This window comes from Hipposideros armiger, unplaced genomic scaffold (assembly GCF_001890085.2).
Source record: "Hipposideros armiger isolate ML-2016 unplaced genomic scaffold, ASM189008v1 scaffold_4, whole genome shotgun sequence".
NCBI lineage: Eukaryota > Metazoa > Chordata > Mammalia > Chiroptera > Hipposideridae > Hipposideros > Hipposideros armiger.
The window spans coordinates 3,754,625-3,773,943 of NW_017731354.1; the positions used below are offsets into that span (position 1 = coordinate 3,754,625).

General features: G+C 50.7%; 1 protein-coding gene across 1 annotated transcript in view; it reads right to left on the bottom strand.

Moving 5' to 3' along the window:
* Positions 1 to 3,758: 3,758 nt before the first annotated feature.
* Positions 3,759 to 19,319, bottom strand: part of LOC109383631 (multidrug resistance-associated protein 9-like) — a 57,436-nt gene continuing 41,875 nt past the window's right edge. The window contains 10 exon segments of the mRNA XM_019644236.1: positions 3,759 to 4,436; positions 4,538 to 4,700; positions 6,234 to 6,347; positions 7,340 to 7,416; positions 8,447 to 8,608; positions 9,056 to 9,245; positions 10,973 to 11,023; positions 11,025 to 11,058; positions 15,940 to 16,101; positions 19,265 to 19,314. Of these exon segments, the coding sequence (XP_019499781.1) occupies positions 4,306 to 4,436; positions 4,538 to 4,700; positions 6,234 to 6,347; positions 7,340 to 7,416; positions 8,447 to 8,608; positions 9,056 to 9,245; positions 10,973 to 11,023; positions 11,025 to 11,058; positions 15,940 to 16,101; positions 19,265 to 19,314 (1,134 nt within the window). The 3' untranslated portion in view covers positions 3,759 to 4,305.

The following is a 19,319-nucleotide window of genomic DNA, read 5'->3' on the forward strand; positions in this document are numbered from 1 at the left end:
AACGGGCACACGTCTAATCTTATGCTCCATCCCCCGGCATTTTACTGTATGTTTTTGGCACTTCTAAGTCATTTCCCTGTAATATAAGTTGTCTGGTGGAAACTGTCATCTTTTATTTCCTTTATGGCTTGGGTCACAGAACGGGGCCACCGTCGGCCTTTTCTAGAACAGTCTGTGCAACCACCAACATGGTGCCATGGACGTAGCACTAAGTTGGAATTCAGGACTCTAATCCTCCCCCAGTCACTCTGTGTGGATGCACTTGGACCCGTTTTAGGCTTTCTTAGCCTCAGTTTCCTAATCTGTACAGCGATTAGACTGTGGGTGGGGTCTGGGTGCGAATTCTGCTTCCTCTAACCAAGGTAACGTTGGTAAGGTCACGTCATCTCCCTGAGCAAACAGGAAGAACATTTCTACCTCATGAGTTGTTTTAAAGACTTAATGATATGATGCATGTCATGTGCTTAGTCCATAGCTGGTAATTATAGTCTCTAAGTTCCTGTCCATATGCCGACATAGTGAGAACGTTCATCCAAGAGGCTGTGCTAGAAAAGGAACTTTGCAAGATGGTAGAACAGTGTATCTTCTGTTAAGATTTGTCCATGCTGTGCACATTCCTCTTTAAGAGAAATGCAAGGCCAATAAGCCTGTGAAAAGATACTCTATATCACTGAACATTAGGGACAAATTAAAACCACAATGAGCTACCACACTTATTAGGATGGCTTAAAAAGGAATGAAATGCTGACAAAAGCCTTGAAGACATTATGCTAAGAAAAATGAATGTGCACTTCACGAAGTCAGACCCTCTCCATGGAGATCAGCATTTATTTGAAGGTTTTAGTGCTCGATTTAGCATCACCCACTGGTGACCTTGTACACAGGGCCAAAAGAAAAGTGATTTCTTTGATCGGTCCATCTGACCCCAAAATGACCTCCTGCGCTTTTCAATTCATTTTAAATCATGCTGTTCTGGCCAAAGTGATCTCAACTCTTAGCAAAGACTATTTTACATTTTAGCCAACAATTCTGGGCCAATTTCAGATCTGTTTGAAGAGCAAGAATAAAATCAGTGAGCTCTTAGGCCTTCTGACCTCGGGCAGCAGGGAGGGCGGGTTAGGAAAATATTCGTAAATGGCACGACTCTTCGGGGCAGATGAGCCTGGAAACTCCTTGCTTCCATGTGCCCACTTGGGCCACATCTAAGGTGGGGGAAGATGGGTGCACGTCCCAGGGCAGGGACCCAGGTTCTCCTTTCCTCAGTTCAGGATGAACACCTTCCCAGGAAGGAGGTCATCGCCATCTTCTGCGTCTTTTATGATGTTTCTGGCGGCAAGTAACCGCAAGCCAACTCAAGCTGCTTACACGTAAGGACAAGAGGCGTGGTCCCTGCAGGGTGGGCGGACTAGCAGCGCAGCGTCCCAGGGAGGTCTTCCCTTCTCTTCCTCCATGCTCACAGCATGGCTGTACAGCTTTAGACACCACATGCACACCAGGCAACAGGAGAGAATGCTTTCCAGAGCCCACGCCCCAGCCCCCAGCCGACTTCCCCCTCGCATCTCACTGACCTGAATTACATCACATACCAGTGCCTAAACCAGGAGTCAGCAACCTTTTCTGGTAAAAAGCCAGGAGAATAAATGTTTTTGGCTTTGAGGACGTATGTTTGGTTGCAACTACTCAGTTCTGCCATTGCAGTGTGAATGCAGCCATGAGTAACAGCTTACCAAATGAGGGTGGCTGTGTTCTAATAAAACTTTATCTATAAAAACAGGTGGCAGACTGGGTTTGCCCCATGGGCCACAGTTTTCTGACCCCAGCTCTAAATCAGCCATCCTCACCATTAGCTTCAGGATGCAATTGACTGCGAAACATGTCACGGTCAATTTGTTATTAATTCATACTAATAATGATTGTAACTGGTTCATCCTGTTCTCTGCTGGCATCTAACAAAGGATATTCAAGAAATTCTCATTGACAACGTTGAACATAAGATCACCCAGGAGGCAGGCAGTGGAACAAAGCACAGCAGAACTGGGGCACCAGATTAAAATGGGGACACTTCAAAGAGATTCTGATGTTCTAATGAACATCGAAGTAGGCACTAAGGGAAAACTTGGAACTTGGTTAAACTTTGTTCAACTTCCCTTACAAATTTAACATTTACAAAAATGTTCAGTTACATGTAGGCCTCGATATAATCCCTCTTGAAACGCTTCAGAAACTGGCTTCATATTTCCTTTTTGCTTCTCCTGTAAAATGATAAAGTGTCCATCTCGTGGGTGAGATGAAGAGTCCATGAAATGATGTTAAAGTGTCGATCACGGTGCCTGGCACATCGCCGAGGCTCACCAGATGTCAGGACGGGCATTCTCTTCTGGACAGTGCAAGCCGAGGGGACCGCGGGCAAAAGCAAGTGGCAGGAGGTGACACAGTTTTCTGTGCATGTGAACGAGCCCCAGGGATCCCTGTAGACCTGCCCTCCCCTCCCCTCACAGAAATGCCTTCCTGCAATCAGAGGCTGATTGGCTGGTGCCGAGTTGACAGAAAATAAAGCCCTCCTCCCCCGTCACGCAGCTGGCACGGATTCCCACGACCAGCGTGGACTGCCAGATCTGGTTGGACGCCCGTCAAAGGTGACGGCCGCACTCAGCCTGGGCCGCTGCTCTGGAGCCCAGTGGGTGTGGGTTTGACGACCTCAGACCAGGGTCATGTACCGTGATGGGGGAAGGCTCAGGTCAGGGCACTGGATGCTTAAGGACTCACTCTGTCCCTTCGCAGGGAGATCTGAACTTGGCCTGGAGCTGCCTATGAAAGGAGCCCCTCGCTCGTGGTCTTTTCGACCACATGCTTCTTGGTGTGCTGACGGCAGCACTGGTGCCTAGCTGCCCCAGCCAGGGAGCATTACCTGCAGCCACCTGTGCCCACTTCACCCCTGGGCCTGCACACCTACCTACCCAGGTGTGGCCAGGAGAGCTGGAGAGCGATTGGATGGCAGCAAATTCCACAAGCCCAGCCCTCAAGATGCTGGCTGATGGCTTCTCTGTTGTAAATCTCAGCCTCTCCAACGTGCAAACACAAGGGACGGGGACGGGGACAGGGAGGGACCTGCAGGGCACCGGCCTGTGTTTGAATGAAGTCATCACGGGGTCCTGCACCCATGCCACTCAGTCTGGAGTGCTCATATGTGCCAAGCACCGCCTCCATGTTTGGAAGGATGGGGAGAAGTAGGTGACCAAGACTGAGAAGGGGAGGGGTGGGAGACGTGGCCCGGAGGCTTTGGGGGCCATCACTGTCCTGGGCTGCCACCTAGACCTCAGCCTGGAGCCGGGAGGCAAGGCCAGGAAAACTCTGGAAAACCTCAGGAGCCTTCAGTCCTCGGAAAGGAGAAACAGCCAGACTGTGGGCGTGCCGTTGGCAAACACTGCACCAGGGCCTGTCAGATTTTCTTTTCTTTTTCAAATGTCACCGTGAATTAGCAGCGCTCACTCCTGGGCTACTGCGAATATGTCTTTACTGCCTCCATCGTAGCAAACCTTGAGGTTGGATAAAAAGCCTTTTATTTGAAAAACGCTGTGGGGGTTTATTACTGAGTCAGTGGAGAAAGCAGCCAGGGTCTGTGAGCGGAAACAGTACAGAAATTGGAATGCCAGTAAAATAATTGCAAGGCAACATTTCAGGGTAGTTTAATTTCCTACTGCATTTTAATGACCAACAGAGAAGATATAAAAATGTCATTTATAGAGAAACTCCAATATTTTGTTTTCCTGGTTATTCTAATAGATTAAAAGGAACATACAATATGATTTTATTTTTAAGTTTTCTTGCCAACTCTGTAACCGATTTTTCATGGTACAGGTCTGTGTAGTTACTGCTGGTCACTCACTCAAAATAGATGTGCACGGCAGTTAAATGGGGAGAAAACTGCAAGAAACCTTTACAAACCCATCCGTAGGCATTTGTCCATTCTGTTTACTTGGACTAGTTTTTAACTGAAAGTGACAATGTTTCTATTTTCAGGCACTGAGGTGGTATTGATAAGGACACAGGAGAAACCCTTGGGATTTTAGGGGGTGAGGGGCAGGTCTTGAACCCCCTGGCTTCCTCTGCCTGTGCTCACCACCCCAGAACCAGCCCCAAGTCCGCCGAGTGAGGTCAGGAGGCATGAGCTGGGAGCTGGGAGCTGGGAGAGGCAGGAAAGCCATCTCTGCTTCAGCTCAGCTGGGAGTCAGGGATGGAAGGGACAGTGGACCCGGGCCGCCTGCTGGGACAACCACCCTCCTCCGCAGGCTCATCCAGCTCATCTCACTTGTCCCACTCCTCTGAAGTCAGCTGATGTGGCCCCACGGGGACTTTGTTTTCTGCTGCTAGTAACATCGCAAACACTGAATCTGGCCTCTCGGCAAGGACTTCAGGCTTGTCAAACTCGACCACCTGAAAAATCAGAGAAGAAGAGCTGAAATTGTCAGAAAATATCCACTCCCCGCCCCCACAGAGCCCAAACCATTGAAGCCTCTGGAGAGGTGACGCCAACAACTCCCGTTTTCCATGACCAGGACGAGGTCGCAGTTGAGGACCGTGCTGAGGCGGTGGGCGATGGTCAGTACTGTGCAGCCTTTGAAGGCGTCTTTGATGGTACTCTGAACAAGGGTGTCAGTCTTGGAGTCCATGGAGGCGGTGGCTTCATCAAGGAGAATGATCTGTTGAGGAAGGAACATTGTAAAAGCCACAGTAAGCCAAAGCTGTACCTAGAGAGAAATTTATGGTCTTAGCTCTATTTATCAAAAAAAAAAAAGGGTGGGGGGTGGGGAGAGGGAGCTGAAAAGTAATGAGCTAAGTATCCAACATCTCAGAAAGCTAGAAAAACTGGCAAAATAAGTCATGTCACACCACATTCATCTTCTTCAGAGGGACTGGCCCGAGGAACAAGATTGCACATTCTTTACTCCTCTTTTTAAGTGGCTTATTCTAATCCTGTAAACCGGTAGGAAGAGGCACCCAGGGTTACCTACCATGCTAGCATGAGTCAGCATGAGGTACAGTAAAATAGCAGCACTTGTATTAGTTTTCTATTGCTGCTATAACAAATTAGCACAAATTTAGAGGCTTAAAACGCCAGCTTATTATCGTACAGTTCCGGAAGTCAGAAGTCCTAGAGTCAAGGGACTGTCAAGGCGGCGCTCCTTTTGCAGGTTCGAGGAGAGAAGCTGTTTCCTTGCCTTGTTCAGCTCCTCGAGGCTGCCTGTGTTCCTCGGCTCGTGGCCCCTTCCTGGCATGGCTCTAACCTCTGCTTCCATCGTCACATGTCCCTCTGTCTTTCTGACCCTCCTGCCTCCCTCTTACAAAGACCTGTGTGGTTACATTGGGCCCACCAGCTAATGCAGGATAATCTCCCGGCTCAAAACCCTTGATTTAATCACACCTGCAGAGCCCCCTTTTCCCAGGTGAGGCAACACATTCACAGGTTCCAGGTATCAGGACACGGACACCTTGGGGGGAGGGGAGGAAACTATTCCACCTTGGTGCTGGTTTGCCAGTCCGACGGCATGAGCTCAGCTCGAACTCTGCCTGACCTTGGCTAAACTTCCCCGAGGCTCCGTTTCCTTGTCTGTAAAAGGGAGTTATACCTGATTCTGAGCATGAAATGCAAAGATAACACCGAAGCGCTTAGCAGTTGTCATGAGCGCCCCAGTCGGCACTGAGGGCGGGCTGACTCCTTCTCCTGCCATTAGCACGTCTAGAGAACACACACAGTGGGTTCACAGAACGGGATTTCTAAAGCAACGGCAGCCCCATCCTTGAAATCCGTAAGCAAGGACGGCTAAGTCAGTATGAAAAATGAGCATAAATTTTACCATTCTCACATCCTTGCACCCTGAAGGCCTTCTTTAGTGTCCTGGGTACTATTTATCAGGCCTCAGGATCGTTCAGGGACTCAGGGGAAAAGCTGAGAGGCCGATTTCTCAAACGCAAACCACTCAGGACAGAGAATACCTAAGCAAGACCTCCCGGGGAAAGGCCCAGGAGAGGCAGGTGCTGTGGCTGTAAATGGCTGTGATTATTCAATGTTTACCTCTCACAAGTTTGTCTCAAGAAAAAAGGGATCGGTTTTTAAATGGCTCAATTGCTCTCTCTTTGCTGAAAGACAAACGCATGGCTCTACCTCCTGGACTGACGGCTCTGCGGGAAGCACCCCACATCTGACCAATCCATTTCCCACGCTGCTTCCTTACTTTTGAATTGTGGAGAAGCGCTCGGGCCATACAAAGCAGCTGGCGTTCCCCTACTGAGAAGTTTTCTCCATTTTCTGTGACTTCTGCCTGTAATTTTCCTGGGAGCTTCATTATCTATAAAACACAGAAAATGCCACATTTATGCTGGCGATCTATACAGTTGTCCTGCGTCATCTATATTTTTGCCTCTTTCTCTTGCATTCATCAGCTGGTTTTATTTTACTGAGGAAAAGAAAGTGCAAAACAACAATCATTTCAATATTGCAAACAGGCACCAGGGACGGACCAGGGAGTGGGCGGACATTAATAATTTAAAATCACAGTGTGATTCATAGAACCCCGTGGACACCTCGCCAGAAGAGTACAAATGATGCACAGACAGCTCCGGAGAGATACAAACACAGGTAAATGGCTCCCAGGGTGCCTGTTTCCATGGACCGAATAGAGGTGGGATGGGAGAGTTTCCTGGTCATCAAGGAAAGGTAAGACAGGGTCTGAGATATCCAGCAGGACAAGTCAGAGTGGCTTTGGGACATGTTCGCCTCGGTACCCAGTCCTGGGGGAAAAAATCCCCTGTGGGCTGCAGAGGTGGCCACGCTCCCCGCTGACCCCAGTCACAGCTCTCACAGGCCAGGCCCCCATCTCTCAGGTCCACTGGTGCCGTCCCTGAAACCAGCTACTTGCCACTGTGGAGCAATCCATGCCCCTCCCCTGCCGGTGGCTTCTGGCTTCCGAAAGGTGAATGAGGCCATTGGCAGAGCAGCAGGCCACTCCATCTGCTCTACAGTCAGACGGACATGGGTTCAAGTCTCCATTCTGCCACTCACTAGCCTGCACCTGGTACTTCCCTGAGCCTTCCTTCTGCATCTCTAAAGATGGAGGTGGGAGTGCCAGCCTCAGAGGAGTGTAGTCAGGACCCAGGGTGCTAATGCTTGTGGAGGTGTCGGCTGAATCACTGCACAGGCCTGATAAATATCACCTATTGCTGCTTTTACGCATAAAGGGTTGTGTTATACTGACATACGTGGTGGCAGCAAATAAGCCCAGGCCGGTACCTGGGGCGTGGGTGCTGGGAACCACTCATCCCGGAAGCCCCCAAGACCTACTGTGTCTCTCATGAACGTCCTCTCCAGAGCCTGCCAGAGCACCTCATCCGTGTGACTCCCAAAGGGATCCAAGTTGTGCATGTGAGGAATGAAGGGAGAGGGAGCTGGATTTCTGAGGGCGAGCGGGTTTTCTGCAGCATGCAGGGGAAGGCAGGAGGTGCTGTGTGGTGCCAGCGGCTCTCAGAGCAGTGCTCAGCCCTGCACAACGGATGGTCCAGAAAATACCAACCTCAGGCCAAGAGACCCAGGACCCACAGCTCTGTGATGGCACAGAGACCAACAAGGCGGACAGGGGTATATGAAGGTCTGCCCAGACAGAGCGCCGAGCTGGACGCTCAGGAAGACACATTTGGTCTTCTCAGTGGCCGTGGGCACCACGTGGATTTGACCTGCAAACTCTTGGCAAAGAGAAAGGGAGAGCGATTCACTCTGACTTCAGGGGCAGCTACGACGTCTGCAGGTCCCAAGGCCTCGCAGAGGGCGAGCGGCTGTGTGGGGTGTGAGCGGCGCTTCCAGACACGGGATGTGGCTTTCGTACACTCTGAACACGGCCCTGCCTCATCTGCTGCTCAGTAGGGAGTCATGTCTCTCTCGGTAGAGCGTCTGCCGCTGAACTGGATGAAGTGAGAAACGGGCTTTCTCCTTGTGCCTTGACATCAGAACTCGAGCTTTCTAGATGCCACAGCCCTCTTATACTTGAGTGGCTTCTGTTCACTCCTTTGTGGGAATGAGCCGATGCACTTCCCGACGGATGGCTGAGTTTAGTGCACACACCGGGGTGCTCTGGGGAGTGGCCACTGCTAAGCTGGATAGGACGCCGAGACACAGGCACACACCAGGGCTCTCCAGGGCCAACCGGGCTATCTGCTCACCCCATGTAGAAGCATCTCGCTCACTGTAATGTAGTTTATAAAATGTAAATAACGTCCAGGGCTCTAGTTCTCAGCCCCTCCCAAGGCCCCGCTCGGGACCAGGACCAGCACCTCGGCGTGCCGCCTCCCTCGGATGGGAAGGCCCGGGCCGGCCGCACTGTGGGCGCTTCGCAGAGTTTCTGCTTGTTCTGATTTCACTCTCCCAACATAGGAATGCACAGCGATCAAAACAGCTACCTTACTGTACCTACAAACAGGACAGGCTCCTGGGGCATCACAGTCAGCTTGGCTCTGAGGTCTTCCAAACCGACCGTGCAGATGTCCACCTCGTCGATGAAGATGGCGCTGCCGGCTGGCTCCACCAGGCGGAACAAGGCCATTCCTAAGGACGACTTCCCTGGGGACAACGGAAGCAAGGGCGGCAACTCAAACGTCAGTTCGCACTTCCGTCGTATCCAAGTACCCATTCGAGGAAAGGTTGAATGCATTGAAATAGCTCTGTGAGGCTTGACCCTGCAGACAGAAACCGCTCGCTCTGCGGGGCAGCCGGCTGCCCTAACACGTCCCTCAACCCGCCCGTGTCTGCAGCGACTATTTGCACAAGACTCGGCCTCTGGGTCTCGTTTCACCAGGGTGATTCTCAGTCAATTAATTCAAAACCTGACGTGTGTTTGCTTCCAACTCCACACACCCATTCTACCTGAAACCCTAGTGAAGAGGTCAAGGGGAAAACTCGGCCAATGTGCCCCAATGCATGCCGCCCTCTGGTGTGGCTTCACTTGCACGGCCCGGGGAAATGCCGAGAGAGCCACCTGAAAGCAACACACCCGGAGCTGGTCCTCACCTGAACCTGTTCTTCCGGCAATCCCAACTGTCTGCCCACTTTGGATGGTCAAGTTCAGCCCATCAAGAACAAGGGGAGTGTTTTCTCTGTATCTCATCTGATAGTCTCTGAAGGTTATCGCCCCACGGCTGGGCCAGTCATGGGAACAGGTCCCCACTTTGAGGGGCGGAGTACATTCAGGAACACAGGTCTGAAAAGCAGAATAACCAGGGACGGGTTATTACCCATTCCCTTTTTCATTCATTCATTCACTCACTCATTCATTCACACAATTCTAGGTACTGGTGTTCACGGCTGTGAACTAGACCAACAGGGACCCTGCATGCATGAAACGCACCTTCCAGTGTGAAAGGCAGGTTATGAACAAGCAAAGGGATCAGAAATGAAGGCAGTAAGCCAGAGTGTCGTAATGGGATACAGAACGTGTGTGATCGGAGGAGGAGGAGGAGGGAGAGGAGCTCAGAGGTTTAGGAAGGCATCTATGAGGATGTGACATTCAAGCTGAGTCCTGGAACGCCAAGACGATGCCTGCCACAAGATTTGCATCCAGAGCCTTCCAGGCAGGGTGGATCGCTAGTGCAAAGGCCCTGAGGCCAGCACAGGCGTGGGCACTTTGAGGAACAGAAAGATAAGTCATGCAGCTGGAGCTTAGGGAGAAGAGATGGACAACTAAAAGGAACAGCTCGTACTGAGCCGTGTGGGCCTGGGCAGGTGTCAGCAGTGTGACCCTGAGCTGGGTAACAAATCCAAACCAAGCCTTGAGATCTGCAGAATTCAACCGGACACAGTTTCTGTATCTGCAAGCGTCAGCCCAGTGCTAGAGGTAGGAAGGTGACAAGAATTCAGGATGTCAAGTTCAGAGGTCTTTAGAGTGCCAAGGAAAGGACATTTAAGTTTCCAAAGAGCCCAAGAAATGCAAAGTCTAATTAAGGAGTAGAGCGACTTGGCTGCACTGCAAGACAGCCCCTCCTTTCCAGTTGTTAAAAAGTCCCTGTGAGTGACGGGAAGTAAGGGCTCCCCATGAGAGCTGGGAGGGCGGCCCACCAGCGGTCGGAATCTCTGGTCGATAAGCAACCACAGTTAGCAGAGAAAATAATTGTGTTTCTACACAGTGAGTATGTTTAACTTCTAAAAGGTTTAGAATTAATAATAAAAACATTTAAGAGAAGCAAAATCATAATAGTAACATTTTTAAGGAATCTGCAATATTTGATGTTTTATGGGTTCGTAATATTAATAACATTCAGTCTTGTGATTCTAATTTAAAATCATAATTGAATAGTTTACTTAAACATGATTTTAAGCGAAAAGCTTACTGCTTATATACAGCATTGGGACTGTTATGCAAACTTAGAGCCCACTCTATTTAGTTTATTAGATTTATGTAACCTCAGGAGAGTTTGTTTGTGAAATCAGATAATCAGGGTACTTAAAAAGGAAATGGAGTGTATTAAGTTTTAAAACCCAGTTTAAAACATTTTCAAAGTGTTTAAGTTTGTAAATGGGGCCAAACGCTATTCAGTGGCCTTTAAAAGTGATTGATTGCTCGAACTGGCCAGGCTACTTTTCAGGGAATAGCAGGCTTTGCAAGTTAACCATAAAAGCTTTTAAACAAGTGTTAGGCTAGTTCTTTCTCACTTTACAATTTTAGTCAACCAAATATTAATTTTAGAAACTGCAGTAAGCCACGGAATTCTCGTTTCTGTGTACAGAATCGGCCTTGGGGAAATTGTTTGTAAAAAGAAGAACCTCTCCCTCAACATCAAGGCTGTATTGTAGATACGGGTTTTAAGAAGAGGGGTTGTGGTCTGAGTTCAGTGTTTAAAAGGATCCCTTTCACTGGTAAAAACATCAAATGCGCGCAGGAATGCTGCCAGCGCCCCTGAGTCCCGCTTCTCGCACGTGCCAACTCCTTACCGAAATGTACTCCCTGAGCAGCTCCACCGAGGTGAACTTGGCCTGGGTCTCCGCTTCCGGTCCGCACGCACACTTGGAGCAGTCCGCTCAACAAGCAGCGGTTAGAGCCCTTTTCTGCCTCCAGGGGCCGCCCTTGGAAGGCTCCCCCACCCCCACCCCCACTCAGGACCACACAAAGCTCAGGCCTACGTGCCCAGCCCTGCGCCCACAAGCGGAGGAGCTATTTCTTTAAACGCTTCCTTTGTATTTGAAAACAAATGGTAATTACAGTTTCCCTCGCACTCCAGATGGTGAGAATCAGCCCACCACTGCACCCGCTTGGCTCCTGTGGGGCCCGGATTCCCCCAGGGCCGCAGAACTGCTGGGTATCGGGCCCCTTGCTGCCCCCTGGTGGGGTCCTGCGCTCTCCGCCCTCCCCGCTTGACCCCACCCACAGCCTACAAGCGTCAGAGATCCACCACCGCAGACCACCAGGCGTGGCGGAAAGCCCAGCCTGTCTGCTTGCTTCCAGCACGAGGAAATCTAGGTCCAGACTGGGGGTGTGGATCCCACCACAGGCCAGGATCCCCAGAAGCCAACGGCGAGAGCCCAGTGCGTGCAGTGTGTTAGGGCAGGTTGAATGGTAGTCCCCCCAAAACGTGTGTTGGCATCGAAACCCCTGTGAATGTTACCTCATTTGGAAAATGGATCTTTGCATGTGTAATTAAGGGGCTTGAGACCATCCTGGATTACCCGGGTGGGTCCTAAATCCAATGACAAGTGTCGTTATACGAGACCCAGGAGAAGACACAGAGAAGAGAAGGAAATGTGAAAGAGGAGGCAGAGATGGCAGCGAAACCCCTACAGGCCAAGGGACGCCATTTGGGGGGGACAAATTCTCCCGAGAGCCTTCAGAGGGAGGACACCTTGATCTTGGACTTCTGACCTCCAGAACCGTGAGAGAATAATTCTGGTTTTAAGTCACTAGCTTGTGGTGATTTGTCACAGCAGCCCTACGAAACTCATCCAGGAGGTGACCCCCAAAAGTACCAGTAGGACTGGGAGAAGTAAGGCACGATGAGAAGATGAGACACAAGAGATTCAGTTGTGAGCATCCTGCTGGGGGCTCTGGGAGATGGCATGGAACCCACCTGAGCTGCCCTGAGGAGGCTGGGTCACACCGCCACTAGAGCCCATCCCAGCCGGTGCCCCCCACACCTGAGGCCCGCCTTGGGCTTGGACTGAGCACCTTCCGGCAGCAGTGAGAGGCCAGCTGGCCTGCCTGGGAGGCTGGGGCACCGACAGCACCTGCCTCAGTCACAACACGCTGGCTGGTGGGCTACAGGCAAGACGAGACCACGTTTTCTTTCCCCGGTGGGGCAGAGGCTGGGCCAGGCACGACTGGGGACTGGTTCCCAGGGGTGAATGTGATAGACAAGATCCCTGCACTCGCGGGGCTCACGTTCTAGTGGGCTGGCAATTCCAAGGGATGATAAGAATGCCAGTCAGACAGGCTGCTAGGAGAGTGGCTGGAGCCGGGGAGTTACCTTAGATACGGAGGCAAGGAAGACAGTGTGCGCCGAGGCCCTCACGATAAGAAGCCCGCCAGGCAAACTCGGGGCGAGAAAGCTCTGGGCAGCAGTGTGTGGCCTTAACAGGAAGGAGGCAGTATGGGGAGCAGTGCGGGTCCACACCCCGGGAGAGCTCCCCTCACAGGTCTCCCTGCTTAACACGCCACTGGCTTCCCATGCGCTTAGTGGCTCTCAACTGGGTGATTATGCCCCCAGGGACATTTGGCAACGTCTAGAGACATTTCTGGTTGTTCCTGAATTTGGAGAACGGGGGTCTACTGGCACCTCCTGGCTAGAGATCAGGAAGGCAGCCGACGGCCTACAGCACATGGCACACACAGCCCCTCACAGAAAAGGCTCCCTGGCCGTCACATCCACAGGTGGCAGCTGAGAGCCTTTCTTAGAGTAGAGGCCACCTGCCCGTGGCTGGCGGAGGCCTGCAGAGCTACCCTGCCAGCCCTTGGGCTTTGCTCTCTGCCTCTCTGCTCAAGCCGCGTGGACTCCTGGCTTCCCCGATTACACCGAGCTGCTGCCAGCCCCGAGCCTTTCCCTTGGCCTGAAACACCCTTCCTGCCTTCTGTCATCCCTGGCTGGTCCTTCATCATCCGAGTCTCAGCTTGGAAGTCACTTCCCAGCAGAGGCGTCCTGTGACAGATCTAATGTGACCTCCCCACTGACAGTCACACTACCCCCACTTTATTATGTCCACAACACAAACGATTTCTCAAGTCTTCTTTCCCACTCAAGTACTTGTGTATTTGCTTATGCCAGCCCTTCCCTTCCCCGCTTGATGTCTCTTTATATCTAACTAGATAGATATGAGCGCCGTGAGGGCAGGGACCTGTCCAGCTCGCTCGCTGCTGGACCCGCAGCAGCTGGCACAGTTCCTGCCTCACAGTAGATGCTCAGTGCATAGCTGCTGAATGAATGAATGAACCCTGACCTTGAGAAGGGCATGTACATATTTTGTCAAGTTTGCCAGTATCAGCATCTTAGGCCCCTGGGCAGCTCTCCAAGGGTTTAGAATTGGCCCCAGTAACTGCTTATTCTCCTCTGTGACGTTACGTGACGTCCCTTTGCATTCACTCTCTGCTCTGCGGGACTTCACACCAATTTCTCATTCATCTAGGAAGTCTTCTCCGTGCTCAGGGGATGCTCTGTTATTTGGATTCTGTGTTCTCCAAACTTAATAAAGCCACACAGCCAGCTGGAGGAGAACGTCCCCCTAGATCTCAGTGTGTGCACATTGTTCCCCAACCTGGCAGGAATGTTTGAAAACAATCTCAAGGGAAGCTGATGGTCGCCCCCAAAAGCATGGCCTCCGCTGAGGAAAGCTGTTTCACGTGGGCTAACGGAGGGAATTCTGCAGCAGCATCTGCCTCGTGCTTTTCTAGGCAACAAATGGAAACATCCCACTTCAGACAGAGTCCTGAGAATATATTTTTGTTCCTCCTTCCCAAAATACCATTAAAACGATAACAGATTCTTCAGGGGGAAAAAAGAGGCCTTTAACAGCATGGGGGTTGGGGAGAGAGATCATTACAGGAGAGAGTTACAAATTTCCGGACGTTGGAAAAAGGATGAAAGCCTTTTGCTAGAACGGAGGCAGAATGTTCAGCAGGGTACAGGGTGCCCTGTCTAGCAGGACTCAGGCTCCAGGTGTCACGAGGGGCCCACGAAGAGGCTACTGACTAGTCAGTTTATGGACAAGCACTCCCAACCAGAGGTAGCTGGACACTTCATCCCTAGGCCAACACACACACACACACACACACACACACACACTGTGCTAAAAAAGTTGACTGAACTACCTGGGGATAAGCTGGGCTCCCAGAGCAGTACCCTAGATAAAACCCCTTAAATCCAACATTTGGGTTCCTAAAGGCCAGCCCCCTGGCTGCTTTCCTGAAAGGAAGCCAGCTGTGCAAAAGCCTTCCCCACCCACCCATATTTAAAAACTTCGCATCAGGAGAGACCCAGCAAGGCATACAAAGGCCAAGGAAACCCTGAAAACCCCACCGGGTCCCTCACCCTCAAATACAAATGGATCAAGAGAGACATGGACAAAACCAATGGTACAAAAGAGCAAGAACCAGATAAATGAAAAGAACAACTGATTCTGGAAAAAAAAAACAGATATCAGTCAAAGGAGAGGGGATAGTTTAAGGAAGGGAGGGAACCTCGAATTAATATATTCAGAGAAATTTAGAAAAACATATCGCATCTAGATAAAAGCGATTCCTTTAAAAACTCAGAGACTGAGAAACAGTTTATAAAAATTAAGGAGACAAGTATATGATTGCCAAACTTAAATTTCAAAAGAATGGCTAAATGACGGAGCCAAGGAAAATTCCCAGGATAAAGATAAAAAGACAAGAACATGGAGACTTTTAGATAAAAGAAAGGAAACAGAGGAAACAAGAAATTGTTGATGCCAGCAATTCAATATTCACCCACTATGAAAGAGAAAACAAAGGAAAAGGGGATGAGGAAATTGTCAAGACGAGAAAAAGGAGAATTTTTTCCAACTCGAAGAGAGAATTGACGTCAGTGTAAAGTAACCCACAACCTTGAACAGAATAAATGAAAAAGGACCCACACTCAGATACGACATCCTGGGGTTTCAGAGCGCCGAGGATGAGAGTTGCAGAGAGAAGAACATGGGGCGTATGTCAAGGAAAGAGATTCAGTCTCAGATGGGATCAGACCCAGATGACATGGTTTCAAACACGGGCTCTCACACATGACAGGTGTGTGATCCTGGGCAAGTCTTTCTAAGCGTCAGTCTCCTCCTCTGTTCAATGGGGAGTATGGCAGCACCTATCTCATACGGCCGTTGTGGGGATAATTTATGTTAAAGGACAGTGTCTGAAATATAATAAATGGCATGTGTCTCACTATTACTACTTTTCAAAAGAAGAAAACCAAAGCAACCAGAGGAGGAGTCCGCGATCGTTTGTCACGGACATCATGGGTGGCTCTCCCCAATCCTTTCCCTCTCCCCATTACGGGGCAGCTGGGTGACCTGGGGGAAGATGCAGTGTGACTCCACCTCTTGGCCTAAACCAGTGACCCCAATCCTGTCAAGCCACTAATTTGCTCTGGGATGCCTACATTAGTCCAGTGAGAGTGAAGCACAGGGCTTTTGTTCAGTGGCTAGGGCGGGAAATGCATGCCTCCTGCTCTTTTCCTGGTATGGCCCTTAGAGGCTGCTGATCACCACTGCCATGAAGGAAGTCATCAGAGGAGGACAAAGCCAGGGGCCTTGATCCAACCATGCCTGAAGCCCACAACACCGCCAGAGCTTTGAAAGTTATGAACCACTTAGCTCTCCTTTGGTTTAAACCCGTTTGGGTTGGGCTTTCTATTACGTCCGCTCTCCCTGACACACTCTATGCTACAGCCCCCACGCCAGGCATTACCTGGATGATGTAGGACAACGCCAAGCCTTTGGATGATGCACTGATTGAGGAGAAACTCAGGGTCACCAACAAGGCCACAATGCAGGTGACGATGTTCATGAGGACATCCATTCTGAGAGCAAACCACCTGAGAGCACAGTTAAAGTACAGGAGGTGGCTGGAGTTTTCATCATTTAACATCTTAAATCTAAAATCAAGAAATCAGACAAAACAGGAGATCAGGTGGTGCTTCCGCAGACCTAGGGTTAGGGCTACTGGAGGAAGAAGGCAAGGGGGATTCTTACTCAAGGGCGAATGCACATTCACAAAAATGAGCGTACACCCACGCTCTTGAAAATCTTTGATTTGCATGTGTTCTGAGGAACCCCATGTGGCAGTAGGTGCTGAGTGGGCTCTTGCTGTCTTTCCCAGAACTGGCAACTGAAACCCACAGCTGAGAACAAAAGGGGTTGAAGACCTCATGCTCCACCTTCAAAGGACCAGTATCTGGGAGTCAGCCACCCGCAAAGACCTTGTGGGTTGACCATTGCTTCTTGATCTATACAAAGGGTGGGAGTGGGTTGTGGAGGACGTTACGTTTAGGGACAGCCAATGTTTGTGATGGTACAGGAGGGAAGGGAGGCTACTCGATTGGTCCCCCTCCCCAAAGAAGAGAAAGAAGATTCAAGATCATTTCTTACAAAGCTGGGGACTCCTGCTATGAGCCGAGAAGGAGAAGGCGCACAGGACAGAGTGACAGAATGACACCGCCAAGGGATGAAGGCACGAGCCACCCCCGGAGCTGCTCATTCTGTGCCCCCGGTCTACAGAGGCACAGCCAGCCCCTTCCTGCAGTTCCTGGAGTTGGGAGTGCAAAGGGGAGATGGCCTCTGGGCTGCAGTCTTGATCCTCCGCTGCTCAGCATGAGGCCAAGAAGCCCCACATCCAAGGAACACAGTGTGAGGCTGCCAGGGGGAGCTCACGGGAAGACCCAGGCAGATCTCGCCCACCGGCAATGCCTTCGCAAAGCTGCTAGGGAGCTGGTCCTGTTGGGGTCCCCACCCTGCCACCCCACATCTGCACAGGGAGCTGGAGCAGCAGAGAGGAGAGAATGGCCCAGACATGGCGGTCACCTGAGCATGTATTTCCCCACCCCGTTCCCCTGCACCAGCATCAGAGGACCGGGCTCAGAGAAAAGGGAGAGGGTGATTACAAGAACAGACCCGGTGCTTCCCCCCGGCACACCTGCCCCCACGCCCAACACACACACGCAGCACAGCGTGGCCACTCCGAGGCCCTTGGTGGGAGAGGGAGGCTGTGTCTTGAATCTGTTCAAGATTGAAATTTCAACTGGACTGAGCTAAGCACAAACCAAAAGAGACAGCAGATTCAATTGCCACGGAGGCTTCCCCTGACCCACTGGGAATAACTGGTAGAAATGATTGGGGGAGAAAAAGAAAACGTTTCAATGTTTAAACCCCTGGAGAGCTAAGCGTCCTCCACTGGCACAGCCACAAACGTCCCCGGGCATTACTGTTCCACCCTGTCCTCAGATTCGCCAAAGGAATCTGTTGGGAAGCTCCCCTGACCGGCCAGGCTGGGCCCTACAGCGCCTTTCTCCTTCCTGTCTCCTGTAACTTGGCCTCCCTAGAGCTTCGTTAAAATATTCCTGTCAACACCACAGGGTTTCTGTCACGTAGCTGTAAAGCCTACACATTCAACCGGCAGCGTAAGCGACTTGGACGCCGTTGCAGGTCTAATCTGTGTGGTTGGGTAGATCGCACAGAAACAGACTCACAGGATGGGACCAAATGGGACCTTTTGACCTCAAACCTTTTTTTTTTTTTTTTTAATTAATGCTTTAGCATTTTTGTCCGGTGGCAAAAGCAATGCTTGTCAGAAGCCCAAGCCCTCCGGAAAGTCCATGGAAAGAGCATTGAGAGAGGGAAGGCCTGTCAGTCGCGCAGGGCTCAGCTCCCCTGCAGGGCTCTCGGGGAGCCTTGCAGGAGACTCTGCAGGAAGACAACACTCCGTCTGTGTTGTTTGTCATGAGTCGAGGAACGGCGCTGCAGGCAGAAGCCTTTCCCCATGCCCAGGACATTGGAAGGCTCACTGTGTGACGCAGGACTTCCTGACAGGTGACATTCAGGTCAAACTAGCCAGAGGACTAGCTGCTGAGTGAACCAAAGACAAGCTGGGACGCCAAGCCCACATTGAGATCCTGGGTGGCGAATTGCAGGAAGAGAGAGAGAATTAGACGCGAACTTTGAAGTGTGTGTTAGGTTTTTAAGGAAGGAAAATATAAGGGAGGAAGGGAAAGAACATCACTGTGGCAGAGACTCCTACAGATTCACCAAACTCCGTTTTATTTTCCCCCTGTGCACACAATTGGACTACATTTCCCAGCCTCCTTTGCAGTTAGGTGAGCCCATGTGACTGGAATCTGACCAATGAATGTGCAGAAATGATGACCCAATAAAAATGTCCCATGGGTCCTCCACCCACATCTCTCCCCTTATCTTCCAGTTAGGCACAGAGGACCCTGGAGAAGTCCCCAAGACCCTCGAGATGGGACAAGCCCCAATGGAAAGACACAGTGTACCTGAGTGTGGGGCAGAGTCTCCTGCCCTACCCCATGGACCCCCATTCAATTGTGACTTGGGGGAGAAGAAACATGTATCGTGTTAAGCACCTAAACTCTGGAGTTCTTTGTTCCCTCCGTGAGTCTACTGTGATTGATACACAGTGATTATAAGGTGTTTTAGAGTTTTGGAGCTGGAAGACTCCAGAAAATTTTTCTAACCCAGCCCCTACATCTTAAAAAGAAAGAACCTGGCCTATCCATGAAGTGAAATGCAATGTGGCCTTTGAAGACTAATCTTGACAAGGAATATGTAATCACATGAAAACTGCTATTTAAAATTAAAACAGGACCAAAATGATCATAAATCCTTCAGAAATAGAACAACAAAAAAGACTGGGAGAAAATATATGAAAATATTAATAGGATTTGGGTTGGGGACCTATGGATGATTGTGTTTTCCTTTTTTCTGTTTTCTCCTATGTGCCTAAATTGAACGCGGTTTACTTTTAGCGTGGAAAAAATAAGACATATCAAATCTCACACTGAGGTTGTCAATGAGCTCGCGTCTTTTGGGGCCCCGGACACCGGGAAGGAAGACCAGGTGTCCAAGGGCAGCTCCTCCTCGTTTCCGCCAGATCTTCGTCTGCGGTCAGCCCCCAGCAGCCCACACTTCCCTTCTCGGAGCCAGACCAGCCATCGGCTGCTGTGACCTCCCGCTGGGGTCAGCTGAGCGCGGGAGCCCCAGCACAGAGCTCACTTGTTGATGCAGTCCTCCTTCCTGTCGTAGGCGTGGATGACGCCCAGGCCCTGCA